This window comes from Rhododendron vialii, chromosome 4a, assembly GCF_030253575.1.
Source record: "Rhododendron vialii isolate Sample 1 chromosome 4a, ASM3025357v1".
NCBI lineage: Eukaryota > Viridiplantae > Streptophyta > Magnoliopsida > Ericales > Ericaceae > Rhododendron > Rhododendron vialii.
The window spans coordinates 40908517-40924557 of NC_080560.1; the positions used below are offsets into that span (position 1 = coordinate 40908517).

Genomic DNA, 16041 nt, shown 5'->3' on the forward strand with positions numbered 1-16041 from the left:
ATATTATTGTTTTAGTTGAAAATCGAGGGCGTGACAACTTGGTATTGTTTTAGTTGAAAATCGAGGGCGTGACAACAAGTAGAGAGAGAGAAATTAGGATAATGATTGGAAAGAGATAGAGAGATAAATAAAAATAATAATTGGGAATAAGGGTAATGAGTAGATAAAGAAATTAGAGTAATGATTAGAAGCAGAGATAATGAGTAATTTTTTAGTTGATTTTCTTTTCTAAAAAGTCAAACGAACAAAGCTATTATTCGCATTTTTTCTCCTCCGACCTTAAATTAAATTATATAAACAACATTTTGTCCTCTCAACTTTTTGATTTGCAATATATTGCATCCAAGATTGAATAAAATTGCACCAAATTTTACCTAAATATTGGACGAAATAAATTGCATTCAGAAAGTTGAGGGAAAATTTGTTGTATATATAATTTATGGACAAAGTAGATAAAATATGAATAGTTTAAACTTTAAAAGATAAAAACAAAATTACCCCATAGCATATACAAACCCAATACCCACGGCATTGTGAGAGGATGGATATTCATTTTTGGTATTTTTCATTATTTTCGGTTTTTCGTAATTTCCTTGTATATATTTTCGTGGTAATTTTTTTATTTGTCTTGACGAAAGGAATCAGAAAAATATAAATTTTTGGAGCAAAATTAAATTTTTTATATCAGATGACACTTTAAATAAAAAAAACATTGGTTGGTATTTTTTCCGTCTTTAGTGTACTTTTTTTATTTTGGTCACAAAATTTTAAACTTTTTAGACTCCCTTGTCGAGACTAATAATTAATTAAAAAACATAATACGAATCTAACAAAAATTTAAAAAAAAAAGACGAAAAAGGTACCAAACTTAAAAGACAAAAAAGTTGAGGAATACCTTCCAATACACTTTTACATTTCTATATATACACATTTTACCCTTTTCAATGCACTTGTTAAATTTTACTTAAAAACAACCCGCTCAGCTTGCTATAGCATTTTCCTTTAACTTAATTCTTTATTTGACTCAAGTAAGGTCACTCCTTGGGTGGGGCATTCCGCTCTTAGTCTCCATTATCGCTCTACGATTTTGGTCTCCCAAATTTTGATGGAATGAAAATGTGTTCAAGAAGTAATTTCACGTGCTCACTTAGATTTCTGCTCTCGCTATCGCTCCTGCTCCCGCTCTTGCTATCGCTCCCGCTTCCGCTCTTGCTCCCGCTCTCACGCTACTTGAGTAAAAACTCTGTGGTGGGTGCATCCCTGTCCGGTGTCCAGGGAGACCGCAGGTAACGTGGAATTTGGGCCTCTAACAAAAAAATTCGGCCTTTTGGGCCACCTTTCTGTTCTATTTTCTAGCCATCTTTCTGCTCTATTTTCCACCAATCATTTGGATTCCCACTCGATAGAACCAGCATTCTCAACGGCCATGAAACACCACCTCAATCTCCACCAACCACCACCTCACTTGATTCATCACTTTCTTTCTCCTGAAATGTTCCAAAACCAGACTCTCTTTTGTCTAATTCCAATCCTCTTGAACTAAAGATGTCCATTTGTGTACCCTTCAGTGGTTTCACACTCCACTCACCAAAGGGTCAAAGCTTCAATAGGCTTTTAGCTTCTCATTTCATCAATCAAGTTCAGGTAAACTCCTCAATCCCATATGGGCTTTCATTATCTTCTCTTAATTTATCTGAACCCTCTAAAGTAAGAAGAAAATGGCTCAAACCCATTTCAGCTTTAACCTCCCCAACTGTTGAAACCACCAAAACCTCTTTCAGAAGCAAAAACCCAAAAGATATCAATGTTTTGGTGGTGGGTTCAACTGGGTATATTGGGAAATTTGTGGTTAAAGAGTTAGTTAATAGAGGGTTTAATGTTATAGCTGTTGCTCGGGAGAGGAGTGGAATTAAGGGTAGATATAAGAGAGAAGACACCTTAGAACAGTTGAATGGGGCAAATGTTTGCTTTTCAGATGTGACCCATTTGGATTCTTTTGAAAAGAGTTTGGAGAATTTGGGGGTTTCCATTGATGTTGTTGTTTCATGCCTTGCTAGCCGCAGTGGCGGTGTTAAAGACTCATGGAAGATTGATTATGAGGCAACAAAAAATAGCCTTGTTGGCGGTAGGAATCATGGGGCTTCACATTTTGTTTTGTTATCTGCAATCTGTGTGCAAAAGCCCCTTCTTGAATTTCAACGCGCAAAGTTGAAGTTTGAGGCTGAATTGATTAAAGAAGCTGAAGAAAATGATGGGTTTACTTACAGTATTGTGAGGCCAACGGCGTTTTTCAAAAGTTTGGGAGGACAGATTGAATTGGTGAAAGATGGGAAGCCTTATGTGATGTTTGGTGACGGGAAGTTGTGTGCTTGCAAACCGATCAGTGAGCCGGATTTGGCCAAGTTCATTGCAGATTGTGTTTTGAGTGAGGATAAGATCAACCAGGTTTTGCCCATTGGTGGACCAGGGAAGGCATTGACACCATTGCAGCAAGGGGAGATTCTATTTCGACTTGTGGGTAAAAAACCCAATTTTATAAAAGTGCCGATTGAAATAATGGATTTCGCAATTGGAGTTCTTGATTTCCTTGTTAAGTTTTTCCCTTCTATGGAGGATGCGGCTGAGTTTGGTAAAATCGGTAGGTACTATGCAGCTGAGAGCATGTTGGTTTTGGATCCTGAGACTGGAGAATATTGTGCAGAGAAAACACCGAGTTATGGGAAGGACACATTGGAAGAATTCTTTGAGAGGGTACTCAGAGAAGGAATGGCTGGTCAGGAATTAGGGGAACAAACAATCTTCTAGTGTTCATACTGAGGGGCAAACTTTGTAAATTGGAGTACTCCATTGAAGTACCAGTTTTGGTCCACCGGGTAATTTAAGGTGTGTAGTTCTTTTGTCTTGTAATGGGTCTTTTAGAAGCTGCAAATTGATATGCATTTTTGAGAAAAAAATTTGCATCTTTCAAAGGTTAATTTATGATTTGAATGCCAACTAACTAGTCAATACGTGATCCCCTTGTGATGAAGTTGTGCTGTGGATTGAGGTATGCCCAGATGGTTTTCAGTCTTGTACTCCTATTATCCTATATAACAAATGCAAGGAATGTAGACCTCTGTAAATGGACTTCGTCATATTTTGACGTAAGTTATGATGTCTTGACTGGGTGTTATCCATTAGCATGAATCATGCCCAAAGGTTTGCTATTTTCACTAGAATAGTAAGTGGAGCTCTTAAACGGTGCTACCCTTTAGGCGAATATGCTCAGAAATCATATGCAGACTTTGTTGCAGTTCATTACTTATGTGAGTGAATTTTTCTGACCCATTACACGAATCAATATGACCCTGGTATTCCTTTTAGATTGATACTCAACTTGTTCAAATTTTCTGCGGTTCCTTGCCTAGAATTTGTGCATCAGGTTCATTGGCTTTCTTGTTGACAAGCTCCGGATGCCATTTTCTTTGGTTCAGGACCCAAGCATTTGCGAGTTCAGCCCTTTTCTCCACCTCAAATGGCTTTCACTCTACCCTTGGTAGGTCTCCTTTATGAATCTTGTTCCGCGGCTCAAACCCAGGAGCGGTCCACCTCTAATACCACACATATCATGGGTAAACAACACACTGAAAGACCTGGGTATATGGCAGAACAACTAAGATTAAGTTCTACAGTCCTTGTGGGGTCATAACAGCTACACATCTCATCCTATGGTATCATGTCAAACTTACTTCATTGGTTGCATCTTTTTCAATCAGATGCGATATCCTTGTATCCTTGACCAGGTTTCAGCCAAAGTCATTCAAATACCATGAGACCTACTTTATCACTTCTATCCCTATTTACAGATTCAGTCATCTGTATTCACACTTTCTTCGTTCGTGGAACCTTTGTTCTATGCCAGATGGTCTCATAGCAGAAATAAGCAGTTATATTCACATTCATTCATGTTTCATTTTCGGGACTTCCGTTCTATACCAGATGGTCTCATAGCCCTCGAATCTCGTCAGTTACCTCAAGTTCTTTGAGAAGATGACTCTTCCTTTCTATCCCAAGGATTTTTCAATTGCTTATGTGCTAGTCTTGATAAAATTGCTTGCTTTATTCTCGGAATTCTGGAAGGTAAAGCAGTTCCGATTGTTGTCATCCCGGTACTGCAATTCCGCATCCTCTTCATTTCAATATGTTCTTCATGATTGAAATACCTACATCTATAAACAGGAAACACTTTAGGTTTAAGTATTGTCACAAGTCGTCGATAATGTCACTTGGATAGGATTACAGTGAATCCACAAGACCCTTTTGGGGGGACCAATCTCACCGTTCACCAGTGGGAGCTCAATTAATGTCGGGACAAAGCCTGTATAGACTGGTGCAACCAGGAGTTGATAACATGCAGTGGGAGCATACCAAAGGCTTCGTGAGGCATCGGTTGCCAGATGACTACCACTGCGTGAACCCCAGGTGGTTACATTCACCAGACTTGTACTCAGCAAAAAAACATTAAACCATCTGCAATTGAACCCAAACAAATGCATCCAATATATATACCAGTCCAATTACGTAACAGAGAATTGAAACATCACTTGAGTACAAATAAAAAATCAACTCCACGCACCGCACAATCAAGCAATAACTATACAGCACTGCACAATCAACCAATAACTATACACACAACTCACAAGCGAAACAACCTAGGGATCACAAAGTAGGTTCTACTGGGGAATCTTTTTGGAGAGAGAGTAAGCAGACAGTATGACAAGCAGCACGAGCACAATGGAGGCGACAAGAGAGATTGCAACCGAGGCTCCGATTTGTTGACAGAATTTGTCGTAGACGTTGCAGACCTTGTTCCACCCGACGTGGGAATTCCCTTTTAGTCCAATGTAAGCCACTCCTCCTGCAGCTCCAGTTGCCGAGGCTACAATGCCCAAAATGAGCTGCACCATGGAACAATGGTTGTTTGAATACGAGGAACCGAAATGAGAAAGTGACACACACCACATTGTCTATACTGTTAGACGCTTAGAGTAGGCTCCTATAGATTGCGATATCTAAACTGAGAAAAATCTGATAAAAGAAAGTTTTGTTTCTCAATAATTATCCATGCAAAATGTGTTTCCAGGAGCGTTAGGACCACATCTTTCTTGTTTGGCCTTTTCAAAGCTCCACTGTCGCTATTACATGGGTCTATTTGTTGCCGTTTTGGCGTTTTGGATCACTCAATTCATGGTTTTCCGAAAGAAGACGTAACCATGTTTTGGAGCATCCGGTTAAATCCGTAGGGTGTTGGCATCTTCTGGTGACAGTTTTTTTTTTTCTGGTGACAGAGTTATTAGCATCTGCTGCTCCCTCTGCCTCTACTTCCACTTCTACTGCTACTGCTACTGCTATTCTCAAAAAGTAAATTCTTATAAGAGCTTACCACGTCAAATATCACAAAATGCGCCAACAGCTTTGCTGGGCGACCTGACTTCAAGAGTGCTAAAAAGGAGACTGCTGCAGTGATAATGCTGTAAAGGCCGGCGACAGAGAGTGCAACAACAAAGTATCTGCAATAGAGTTGTTCTTCATTTAGTCTTGGGAGTATCTGTAGCCAAATTGATCACTTTCTCAAGGCTAAGAATGAGAAGGGACAGGATCTTTTCCCTTCTGTTTTAGCTTTATCTCGTAAGTGATCTTTCGATGAGCATACTTTTGGATTTTTATGCAAACAAAAACACGCGCAAACGAATGATAAAATTTCATAGAGATTTACATGATACTCGACCCTGGTAACTCCATCAACCGTAGAGATTACAAACACGAGACTCAAAACAACAAGAAATCCACAACAAATACTCGACCCCGGTACTTCCACCTCCATGATTTACATGATTCCAAATACCCTATTTACAGGCAGTAATCGTAATTCTTTGATGAGAATATTGTAACAAATCGGACTCCTAACGAATTTCAGTTTTCCCATTCTGATAAAACACATCTAATGAAGAGTAACTACATTATACGGTTACGCGAAAACTCTGCAGAAAACACACCCAACAAATTCCAACGGTACTGTGAACTAGTAATGGTATGAAAACATTAATCAGATAGAGAAGAATTTAGGTAGCTAAGCTGCAGGTGAATATTTGATCACTATTGCTGTATGGCTATGTCTGGTTTCTTCAATCTTGACAATCTTGAGTGGGAATAAAAAATTTATTAAGGAATCAAATTCCTAGCTAGTAATTTAATACTTGTAGTAGTTCTATTCCAATATTGAGATCAAGGTTCTGAATACTGTACGGGTAAAAGGTTTTTTTTTTTTGGGTATGGTACATACCCGTACATTTCGAATTTTGGATACCATTTCGAATTTTGTGTTATGTATATTTATATATAAATAGAAAGTCTGTGGACACAACAAATCTGTGCACAGATTGCTATGTGGGGCTTACTATGGGTCCCACACAAGTGATCCAAGCCGTTCATTATGTTTAAAACATTTTTTCAAGGGCCCTCCCTAAAATCAACTCGATCCGATACCTATAAGTACTTGATCTAATCATCTAATTTTTTTCTCTAAAAACCTAAATGAAAAGTTAGATGATTAGATCAAACACTTATAGGTATCGGATTGAGCTAATTTTTTGCAGAGGCCCTTGAAAAAATGTTTTAAACATAATTAACGGATCGGATTATTTATATGGGACCCTTAGTGGGCCCCACAATGCAATCTGTGCACAAACTTGCTATGTCAGTAGCAAGGCTCTTATATAAATTCTTATATCTCCATGCTTAAAATCTCAAAGAATTGAACGAGCATGAATATAATATATATATATATATATATATATATATATTCTAAAAAAATAGTAATGATTATGAAGCCAATATATTACTAAATAAACGTATAAATAATTGGACTGAGTTGAATGCAGCTACAGAAAGAAAGGAAAAGGTGGTGCCACGTTGGCCATATTTGCATAGTTATCTGTTTTCTTTTAATTACCCGTAGGGTCAAAATGGATGTATATCTACCTAATCAGAATCCATTAGTAACAGCTTCAACAAATGAAATTGATATATTCTTTGACATTCAATCAATCAATCTCTCTCTCTCTCTCTCTCTCTCTCTCTCCCTCTCTCTCTCCTCTTATTAGTCTATTATTTTTGTGGGTCTTGGAATAGCTTTTCGTCTCAATTATCACCAACTAATTGCAGTCTGTCCCTACCATGGGCATTGCAAGACCACTTCAGCTAAATAATAATCATGGTTTAATATATATTAATTGGTGGCTCACCCACTTTAATGACATATGTGTACAACTTAAAGCCAATTAAAGCTCTTCCAAAGACATTGTTTTCCAATTAGTGGGGTTTAGCCTACTTGTTTCCTGTTACTCTTTTCCTTTCGAGAACTCGGTGTCCGGATTAGTTTGTGCACACTTGACTAAATCCGGACCACTGAGTTAATGAATGGGCAAACCATCTTCAAAGTTTTTAAATGTTTGGCCTTCTTAAAATTCGTTGTGGCGACTTTCTATTTGAGAACATGGCCTTTTAGCTGCTGTCTCGTATCCACGGAGAGCCGATGTTTTTGGACTTTTTTACACAGTTGATATGACTCTAATGATCCTGATAAAATTGTGACCTACCGGTCCTACTTTCGCAAAAGAAAATCCGAGCCCATGACCAACAGGCTTGGCTGGAAGGAGAGGCGGCCTATATGTGATTAAGGCCTCGTTCCAGAACACTTTCTTAAAAATTATTTCGTAAATATTTATTTTATATTTTTAAACTCAAAAATAATATAAATAAAAAATAATTTTTTAATTTTTTTTGCACCGTATAAAAGATCTCAATGAAATCTATCTATCAAGCAAGATTCATATTAATCGGAAAATTATTTGCGTAAGCACATGATTTTTGAACTTGAAATTATCTTCTTAGAAAATAAGTATTTATTTCCCTTTCGGGAACTGGGCCTAATTCTCAAATATGAATTAAGTCATTATATCATAAGCATGAGGTAAGGGTTAAATTCTCATGAGCATGAAGTGAGGGTTATTTTTTCATTCTCACTTCTCTTAATAGATGATACAGTGGCCCCGTTTGTTATCATTTAAGTTAAATTATAGGTTTATAACAGATAATTACTTGATATATATAAATCGAAGACTATGCGTTTCTGTTAGTCAAGATAAAACTCCGAACACCATCGTTGTGTGGACTGTGGTGTATTTACGGACTATGTTGGAGTACTTTTTTCTTTAATGTAAAATATATATATATGCAGATAGGCTGCTGCACATATCTACCATAGAGTAGTACTATTGCTCTCAGCAACATATAGCAATCTAAAGGGAATTCCACCGCACCTATGTCGGGAACAAAGCTAAGGTTCCACCGTATGATACATACCGACACGAAGGAGTGTGTTTAGCCTCACGAATCGGCTATGGAGATTTAAATCTACTCATTGAACGAGAAGTTGGAGTACTTACCAATTGAACTAACTTTACCAGCTGTTCTAAAGCTATACAGAGTCGTTATTATGCACTATGCATGATATGGAGATGAAGTGCAAAAGCCTATGGGCGTAAAAACTTACATGAAGGCCGGTGAATGAGAGAATTTCGCCGGACGGGGCACCCTCAAGAACGGAGGCAACGGCAGGGTCACCAACTCTGTCTGATTACTGGTGACCATCACCACCACGCTTGTCACCGCCGCGGCAAACAACACCACCCTCAGAACCACATCGGCCACCACGAGGTAGTCAGGAGGAGGGGCATGCTCCGCCGCTTTAGTCTCCGGTGGCGGAGCCTCCTTTTCTGGCTCCGCAGCCAAAGCTTCAGGTGGCGGAACCGCCTTTTCCGGCTCAAGTACCGGGGCTTCTGGTGGCGGTGCCGCCTTTTTCGGCTCCGGTACGGGGTCTTCCCTGGTAGCCATGGACACTATATTTTGGCAACAACTTTGTTAAGTGTGATAGTTGAATTATGTTGTAAAATTAGGTGGGGATTTGGACACCAATATATAGGGAGAAAGCTTCTTGTATTCTTAATTAAGGTGGTGGGTCTATACTCCCAGTTGGAGTTCCTTGTACGCTACTATCAATTTGAAAAAGGGCAAATTTTGGAGTTTTTTACTACGTCTCCTTCTGTAAATGTATACAAGAGAGAGACTTTTTTTTTTTTGTCAATAGAGAGCCACTTATTTACGGAAGAGTGGTGAATAAGCTGTTCACGGAAAACGCATAATTTCATCCGTCCGTTTCGGCAATAAACAGTTGAGATATGTTTTTAATCTTTAACCGTTAAATATTTCTTACCGTTAATATTTTGTCTTTGATCTTTATCGTCCAAAATATTTTTGGACGGCCGAGATTGACCTCTGTATAAAATTTACGGAACCTCGTTAATGAAGATTTTCCCATATATGGAAACCAGATAACGTAAGAAAATGACATGATTGGTGAATTATGTAGTGATCACTACAATACAAAGAACTGATTGAAATGCTTTTGCCAACATCACTCATTTTGTTTTCTTTTTGCATTTTTTAGTTTTATGTGATATTGATCCGTCTCAACACGATGAATTGAAAAAATAAATAATTATAACTTTTACACAAATATTTTAAAAAATATCTAAAGAAAGGTTCAAAAAGTCAGTTTTGGACTTTTTTTTGAATATTTTCCAAAATATTTGTGTAATTGTCATAATTTTTTTACTTTTCCGATTCATTTCGTCGAGACAAACAAATATCACATAAAAGTTTGGCGTGAAATTAACAAACGCGAAAACAATTTGAATTAGGACAAAACTAAAAAATATTCGTTAGCATGAACACTAATTTGGAGATGAATCTCACCGTCCATCACCGCGAGGCCCAATTGAAGTCGGGACAGAGCTCTGTATACAACTCAGACTGCTTCTGATCTTTGTAGGGGCACTTTTGATCTTTGTGGTGTCATATTTGGTACTACTTTAATTAATCACAGAAACAATAACGTCAACAATATGATCAGCATATCTGCGATTGCTAGAGCTCCTATGATTCGAATCCACATGAATTATCGAGCACCATGCCGATTTTTTTTTTTCTTGAACTGCACTGTTATCCGCTACATTCAAATGATTCTGGGGTTGAATCATTTATTTTTATCGACGAAACCAACACAAGAATTGATTGCACGTATTGTGAGAGTCAGATTCCGGACCAAAGACTTTCCGAGGTCCCTGATTGTTGAGTGTCTAGCGACTGCAATTGCGCTCACCCTGGATGTTCACTCAACATCATTTGTGGTGAAAGATTTTGGTTCAAAATTCTAGAACAATAACATCATTCGAACAACTCCATGTTTAACTTTTGTAAAGAAAGTGATCATATCCGTGACTTTTGTGCCATTGGATGGACAAGTAATTGCAGCAGTGCTACAGTCACCGACCTTGGGGTCGGTGACCGGCCACCGACCGCGTGTGGGGTCCACTCCGGACCCTGCACGAATGATCCGAGCCGCTCAATAATTTAAAAAAAAAACAAACGAGTGGGCCGCTTGAGAAATAAGCTCAATCCGATATGTGTACGTGCTCGTTCCAAACTTTCATTTTTGAACGGCTCGGATCATCTGATTTTGGAACAGCTCGGATCGAGCACATACACACATCGGATTGAGCTTATTTCACACAGAGCCCACTCGGTTTTTTTTTTTTAAATTATTGAGCGGCTCGGATCATTCATGCGGGGCCCGGAGTGGACCCCACACAGGGTTTGTGGCCGGTCACCGACCCTCCCGGTCGGTGACTGTAGTGTTTCTGCAAGTAATTGTCCCTAATCATTGGATTCTCTATTTCTGTGTTTTTTTTTTCTTCCTATTGTCAACTAATTGGGCTGACGATAAACATATTAGAAGATAAGAAAAATACGTATTCCTGTGTACTTTATACACCCTTTAATACACATTTACATATTTACTATTGTCAGCTCATTAGGCTGATTTTAGAATTTTCCTCTTTTTTTATACATCCTTTAATACACATTTACACACTTACTATTGTCAGCCCATTAGGCTGATTTTAGAATTTTCCTTTTTTTTTTGGTCATACGGTATACATCAGCGGGGGTTAGCGGGGTGTTAGTTTGTTAGTCAACGAAGGGTTTAGAGGCTATCCATAGCCGTAAACCCCAAACATGCTCCCCATGGAACTCGAACTCAGGTCACCACTGAGGAGAGAAATGAGACAACCAACTTAACAAGTTTGGTTTCTTCTCTCTATTTCTGTTTGTATAGGCCCATTTTGTGATGTTCGAAATTAAAAGTGATTATACATACAGGCGTGTTTGGTCATCTCAATATTGCATTGTTCTTTTCTCAAACCATTTTGGGTGTTTGACATTATGGAATTCATAAAGGGAAAAATGGATTACAAAAAATAAGTAGGAGAATGCGAAATTCAAAAATCACATTTTGGAATATGTTGGCCCACAGGGTAAGACATCCGACTAGTACTACTGATGAGGTTTAAAATACCAGATATTTAAAAGTATTAGAGCAGTGCTACGGACGCAGATCGATATTTGGGCACAAATCCAGACACATTTGTTTCCAAAACCATTTGACATGCATGGGCTCCACGATGCATGTGGGTCCCATCTCATAGAATTTGATCTCACAGATCATACTATAATCTAATTCAATGCTCATATCCCGTGGGAAGAACTTGTCCCATAGATTACTCATATCAATGACAGGATAGGATCCACATCGAATTCCACTGGACTCTCGAGTCCAACCGCGGATTGGAGAGAAACTGTAGGAAATTAAAGAATGGGGAAAGTCCATTTTGATATCTTGTGGTTTGTGCCATATGTAGATACATCTCTTATGGTTTAAAAGAGTGTGTCTATAACACCTCATGTTTTCTATCCATATTAATGTAGATAGCATTAAAGACTTTTTTGTCCTCGTCTCTCTCTCTCGCCCCGACAAAAGCCGTAGTAGACGACATTTTTTTGAAATAGTATTTGAAACATTGGGCAATTTAATGAAGGGCGGCGCATGGTGGCAGAAGGGAGTTTTAGTGCGGTTGTGGTTGATGGAGGACAAAAGCTGTAGTAGACGACATTTTTTTGAAATATATAGTATTTGAAACATTGGGCAATTTAATGAAGGGCGGCGCATGGTGGCAGGAGGGAGTTTTAGTGCGGTTGTGGTTGATGGAGGATGTGGTGGCGCGGGAGGGAGAAGGAATTCAAGGAGAAGGCGACGGCGGTAACGCCAATTTGAAGGATTGAAGGAAGGGATAAAGAAAATGGCAAAATGGTACATTATTTTTCTATTGTATTTTTTCCCAAAATTCTATTAATATGAGATGAAAAACATGACTGCAAAGGGTGTGTCTGCATATTTCACAAACTACAGGGTGTTATGTGGACACTTTTTGAACCATAAAGAGTGTATCCGCACATAACCCAAACCACAAGAGATCAAAATGAACTTTGCCCTTAAAGAAATATGGATATAATAAGATGGTGCGCACATGTACCATATTCTTAGAAGTATTAAACCAGATTAGGTCTGTATTATGTTATTTTAATAAATAGCCATCTTTCTCTTCAATATAATCATTGCACAATTTGATAAGAAATCTCATCTTAAATAATATTCAATACATGTACGATAGGGACTGGGACGAATCTGTTCATCCACATGGGCGTGGTGTTGATGGGGTGCTTATCCATTTTAGTCTCTTGTTGAATACACAGGTGTTTAGGCCATGGTACACGCACTCAATTTAATCTTGGGGGTTCAATCCTACTGTCCATTTGCGGGAAATCCAATTAAAACAGGAGCAAAACTCTGTATAGAGACTGGTCTCGGCCAAAGGAGTTGATAGCATCTAAACGCATATATAGACTATAGTCCATTTTTGTCATTTTATAACTACTGCCAATGCCAATGGGGCATGTACTAGTAGGCTGATTAGGCGGAGATAAGTGGGAGAAATATGAGCTTAATTACAAAATGGATTATATTGGATACAAAGAAAAGATTGGAGTCTTGGCCAACCATTAATCCAATACAAAGTGGGCAATGGTTTGTCTACTTTCTTTTGGATTGATAATTGGCATCTTTTGGGGCCGTTATACAAGATATTTGGTGATGAAGTGGTTTATAACCTTGGTACTTCTCTGCATGCTAGAGTCTCTTCTATCATTCATCAAGGTCGTTGGAGGGGCCCAGATTCAGAAATAGAATCACTCAAACTATAATTCACCACACTCCTGCAACTTTCCACCCTGATTGTTCTACTGATAATTTGGTGTTTTGGCTTCCTAGTTCTAATGGACTTTACTCTGCTAGGTCTGCTTGGGAGGCTGTGAGAACAAAATATTCTTCTCAGCCTTGGACACAAGTGGTGTGGTTTTCTAAGAATGTTCCGAGATGGGCTTTCATTGTTTGGCTGGCTGCTCAAGACAAGTTAAGTACCAAAGACAGATTGCATCAATGGGAAGTGCGTGTGGATGAGATATGTCCTTTGTGTGGCTGTGAGAAGGAAACACATCAACATTTATTTTTTGAATGCTCTTACTCTGCATCTGTGTGGGCTAGAGTATGGAGTATGTCTTCTTCTACTAGAGTACCAATTACATTGGCTGCTTTGTTGGAGTGGTTTGTCTAATCTGTTAAGGGCAATAGTTTCAAGAGTAAAATTTTGAACTGTTCTTTAGCTGCTATTGTTTACTTTGTTTGGAGGGAAAGAAATCTGAGAGTTTTTCAACAAAAAACTGTGGCTAGTGATCAAGTTGTGTTGCAGATTCTGAGCTCTATAAGAGATTTCCTTAGCTCTTTGAGAAGGGTGAAGGCTTCCACAGAAAATAAAGGCCTGTGTGCTAACTGGAGGCTGGTTGAACACTACATTTTGCAGTAGTAGGATGAGTGGTGCATATGGATGCTGGTGCTTGGTTGAAGTTGTAGTTGTGTTCTCTGGATAGGAGTTGGTTTTGGATTTGATTTGTCTAGGTTACCAATTCTTTTCCTTTTCTTCATAGTTTGTAATTCTCCTTTGAAATGAGTATAGTTGTATATTCAAGAGAGTTTCTTGACATTGTTTGTTTGGTTGGGACTTTTCAATGGAATCATACTTATCCAGAAAAGAAAAGAAAAGAAAAGATTGGAAAATGCTATAAAATTCTCTTTGAGATTAGCTTAACAACTTTTATTAATCTCCAATCTTCTGATATTTCCTTATCCTTAATTTTCTAAATTCCTTCCCTTCATTCTACTATCAAAATAAAGATTTTCTCGTAGTACAAAAAGGACGATTACTCATAACTTGGGACCAATAGATTTATTTATTTTTTACTCAAAGTGTCGAAACCAACTTACACGCACCTCGATCAACGAGTTTTATCGGTTGCTAAAAAATAAAGCATATTCGCAATCCCTCAAGGCCTCATTCGCAGTCCCTTGGGACTAATCCGTAGGTCCGGAAATAGTAGTACTAGCAAATAAGGTTAACTAGTGAATCAAAATAACGCAATTTTGTTTTATTATGGAGGGTTTTTTTTTTTAATCTGATTTAATTATAGAGGTTTTTTTTTTTTTTGATCCGCGATTTAATTATAGAGGTTGAGAACATCTTTTGTCTTCATTTTAGAAAAGATAGAGGTGTCAGCCTCAATTTCATGGATATCCAGAGCCTGAGGAGGGTGCAAATCGTAAATTGGGTATCTACCAATTTATTAAGGGCCCATTGTTTTGAGAAAACCAAGCTGTACTTGTGTTTCCCACTTTTCTGCTGGGTAGGCGGGAACGGAAAATCAAATGGCGTGTATGGTATGAGCACAGAAGTGTTAGGAATTTGTTGATATCCAACGTATGAAAGGCGAGGGCGTCTCGATCTTACTTCGTATGTGACGCGATTGCGTGTGACCCAAAGGGTGATGCCACAAAGAGGTTCATGGTTCGCCACAATGATAGTGGACTTAGAATTTTCCAACCGTGTGAGAAAAAGTAGAGAACATCGTAAAATAAAGACAAACTTTATTATGTCAGAATACTAAAGTTGGGTATAAGAAAAAGTAAAAACTCGAACTACTTGATGAAGTAATTGAGTTGGGTACATAAAAAGTAAAATAGGTGCTTCGCTGGAAAGAATTGGGTTTAAGCGCCGGACTCTATGCGGTGTTGAACCCGGATTTAAGCCTTCAAAACTTGTATTTATAGGCGGAAATGTTCTTCACGGTTTTGGAGCCATTTTTTAGTAGTTAACAAGGGTCATGGGCTCCCTCATTTCTTCTTTACGTGGTAAATAAAAGAACATGGGTAGTTAATGGCAGTTGATTGTGCCATCCACATGCTTCTTCTTCATTGTGGGAGGTTACTGGAGATGATAATGGGGTACTCCATTTCCCCATTTCGTAGAGATTAAAATATACTTGGCCATTTAATTTAATAATTAAATAGCCTATTTCAAATGTAAAAAAACCACCTCCTTTTTGCATGAGATGCTTCCAGAACCTCAAGTAATCTTCATGCACTATGGGCCTCTTAGAATTCTTCGGAATAACTAAGTCCAAAGAGGCCAAGTCCCATATCTCATTCAAATTAAAATTAATTGGGCTTTTTGATACGTAACCCATTAATTTTAACCTATTAAACTCTTAATTCACGGCCCAATTTAATCGAATTTCAATTAAATGGCTCTCCAGCACTAGCCCAAGATTTGGTGCTAAAAACGGGTGTAAACAACTTGATAGTAATAATAAGAAACTAGCAACAAAAACTTCCCCCGGAATCCATCTCTCTCTCAACCCTATCTCTCTCTCTCAATCCTAGCCACCACAACTCCTCGATCTTCTCCCTTCCCCTCCCCCCGTGGATTCCATTCCAATGTGCGGTGGCGGGAGGGGGAGGCTATGATACTACCAACTCCCTTTCTTTATTTTTTTTTCCATTCTGTCTCTCCAGATCAAGGACTTGATTTGTGAGAGTTTTGTCTTTCGTTCAATGAGAGTTATTAATTTCGTCTTTGGATGAATTTTGTATACAGA

The 16041-nt window shown here is 38.4% G+C and overlaps 2 protein-coding genes across 2 annotated transcripts; one reads left to right on the top strand and one right to left on the bottom strand.

Annotated features, from left to right (window-relative positions):
* Positions 1–1249: 1249 nt before the first annotated feature.
* LOC131321701 (divinyl chlorophyllide a 8-vinyl-reductase, chloroplastic) lies at positions 1250–2994 on the top strand. Its single transcript, XM_058352594.1, has one exon. It carries the CDS (start codon positions 1546–1548, stop codon positions 2803–2805), a length of 1260 nt encoding a protein of 419 aa, XP_058208577.1. The 5' UTR covers positions 1250–1545; the 3' UTR covers positions 2806–2994.
* Positions 2995–4515: 1521 nt separating this feature from the next.
* Positions 4516–9051, bottom strand: LOC131321702 (CASP-like protein 1). The gene is made up of 3 exons (XM_058352595.1): positions 8594–9051; positions 5423–5549; positions 4516–4937 (listed from the first exon to the last, which is right to left on the bottom strand). The coding sequence occupies exons 1-3, from the start codon at positions 8932–8934 to the stop codon at positions 4713–4715; spliced, it is 693 nt and encodes a 230-aa protein (XP_058208578.1). The 5' UTR covers positions 8935–9051; the 3' UTR covers positions 4516–4712.
* Positions 9052–16041: the final 6990 nt, after the last annotated feature.

Bases quoted from the DNA above. Each gene is read 5' to 3' on its own strand.
- LOC131321702 (XM_058352595.1), bottom strand. From the start codon at position 8,934: ATGGCTACCAGGGAAGACCCCGTACCGGAGCCGAAAAAGGCGGCACCG. The intron at 5,550-8,593 runs GTAAGTTTTTAC...ACTCTATTGCAG, and splicing joins TCTCATTCACCGGCCTTCAT to ATACTTTGTTGTTGCACTCT. The intron at 4,938-5,422 runs GTAAGCTCTTAT...TCCATGGTGCAG, and splicing joins ATTTTGTGATATTTGACGTG to CTCATTTTGGGCATTGTAGC.
- LOC131321701 (XM_058352594.1), top strand. From the start codon at position 1,546: ATGTCCATTTGTGTACCCTTCAGTGGTTTCACACTCCACTCACCAAAG.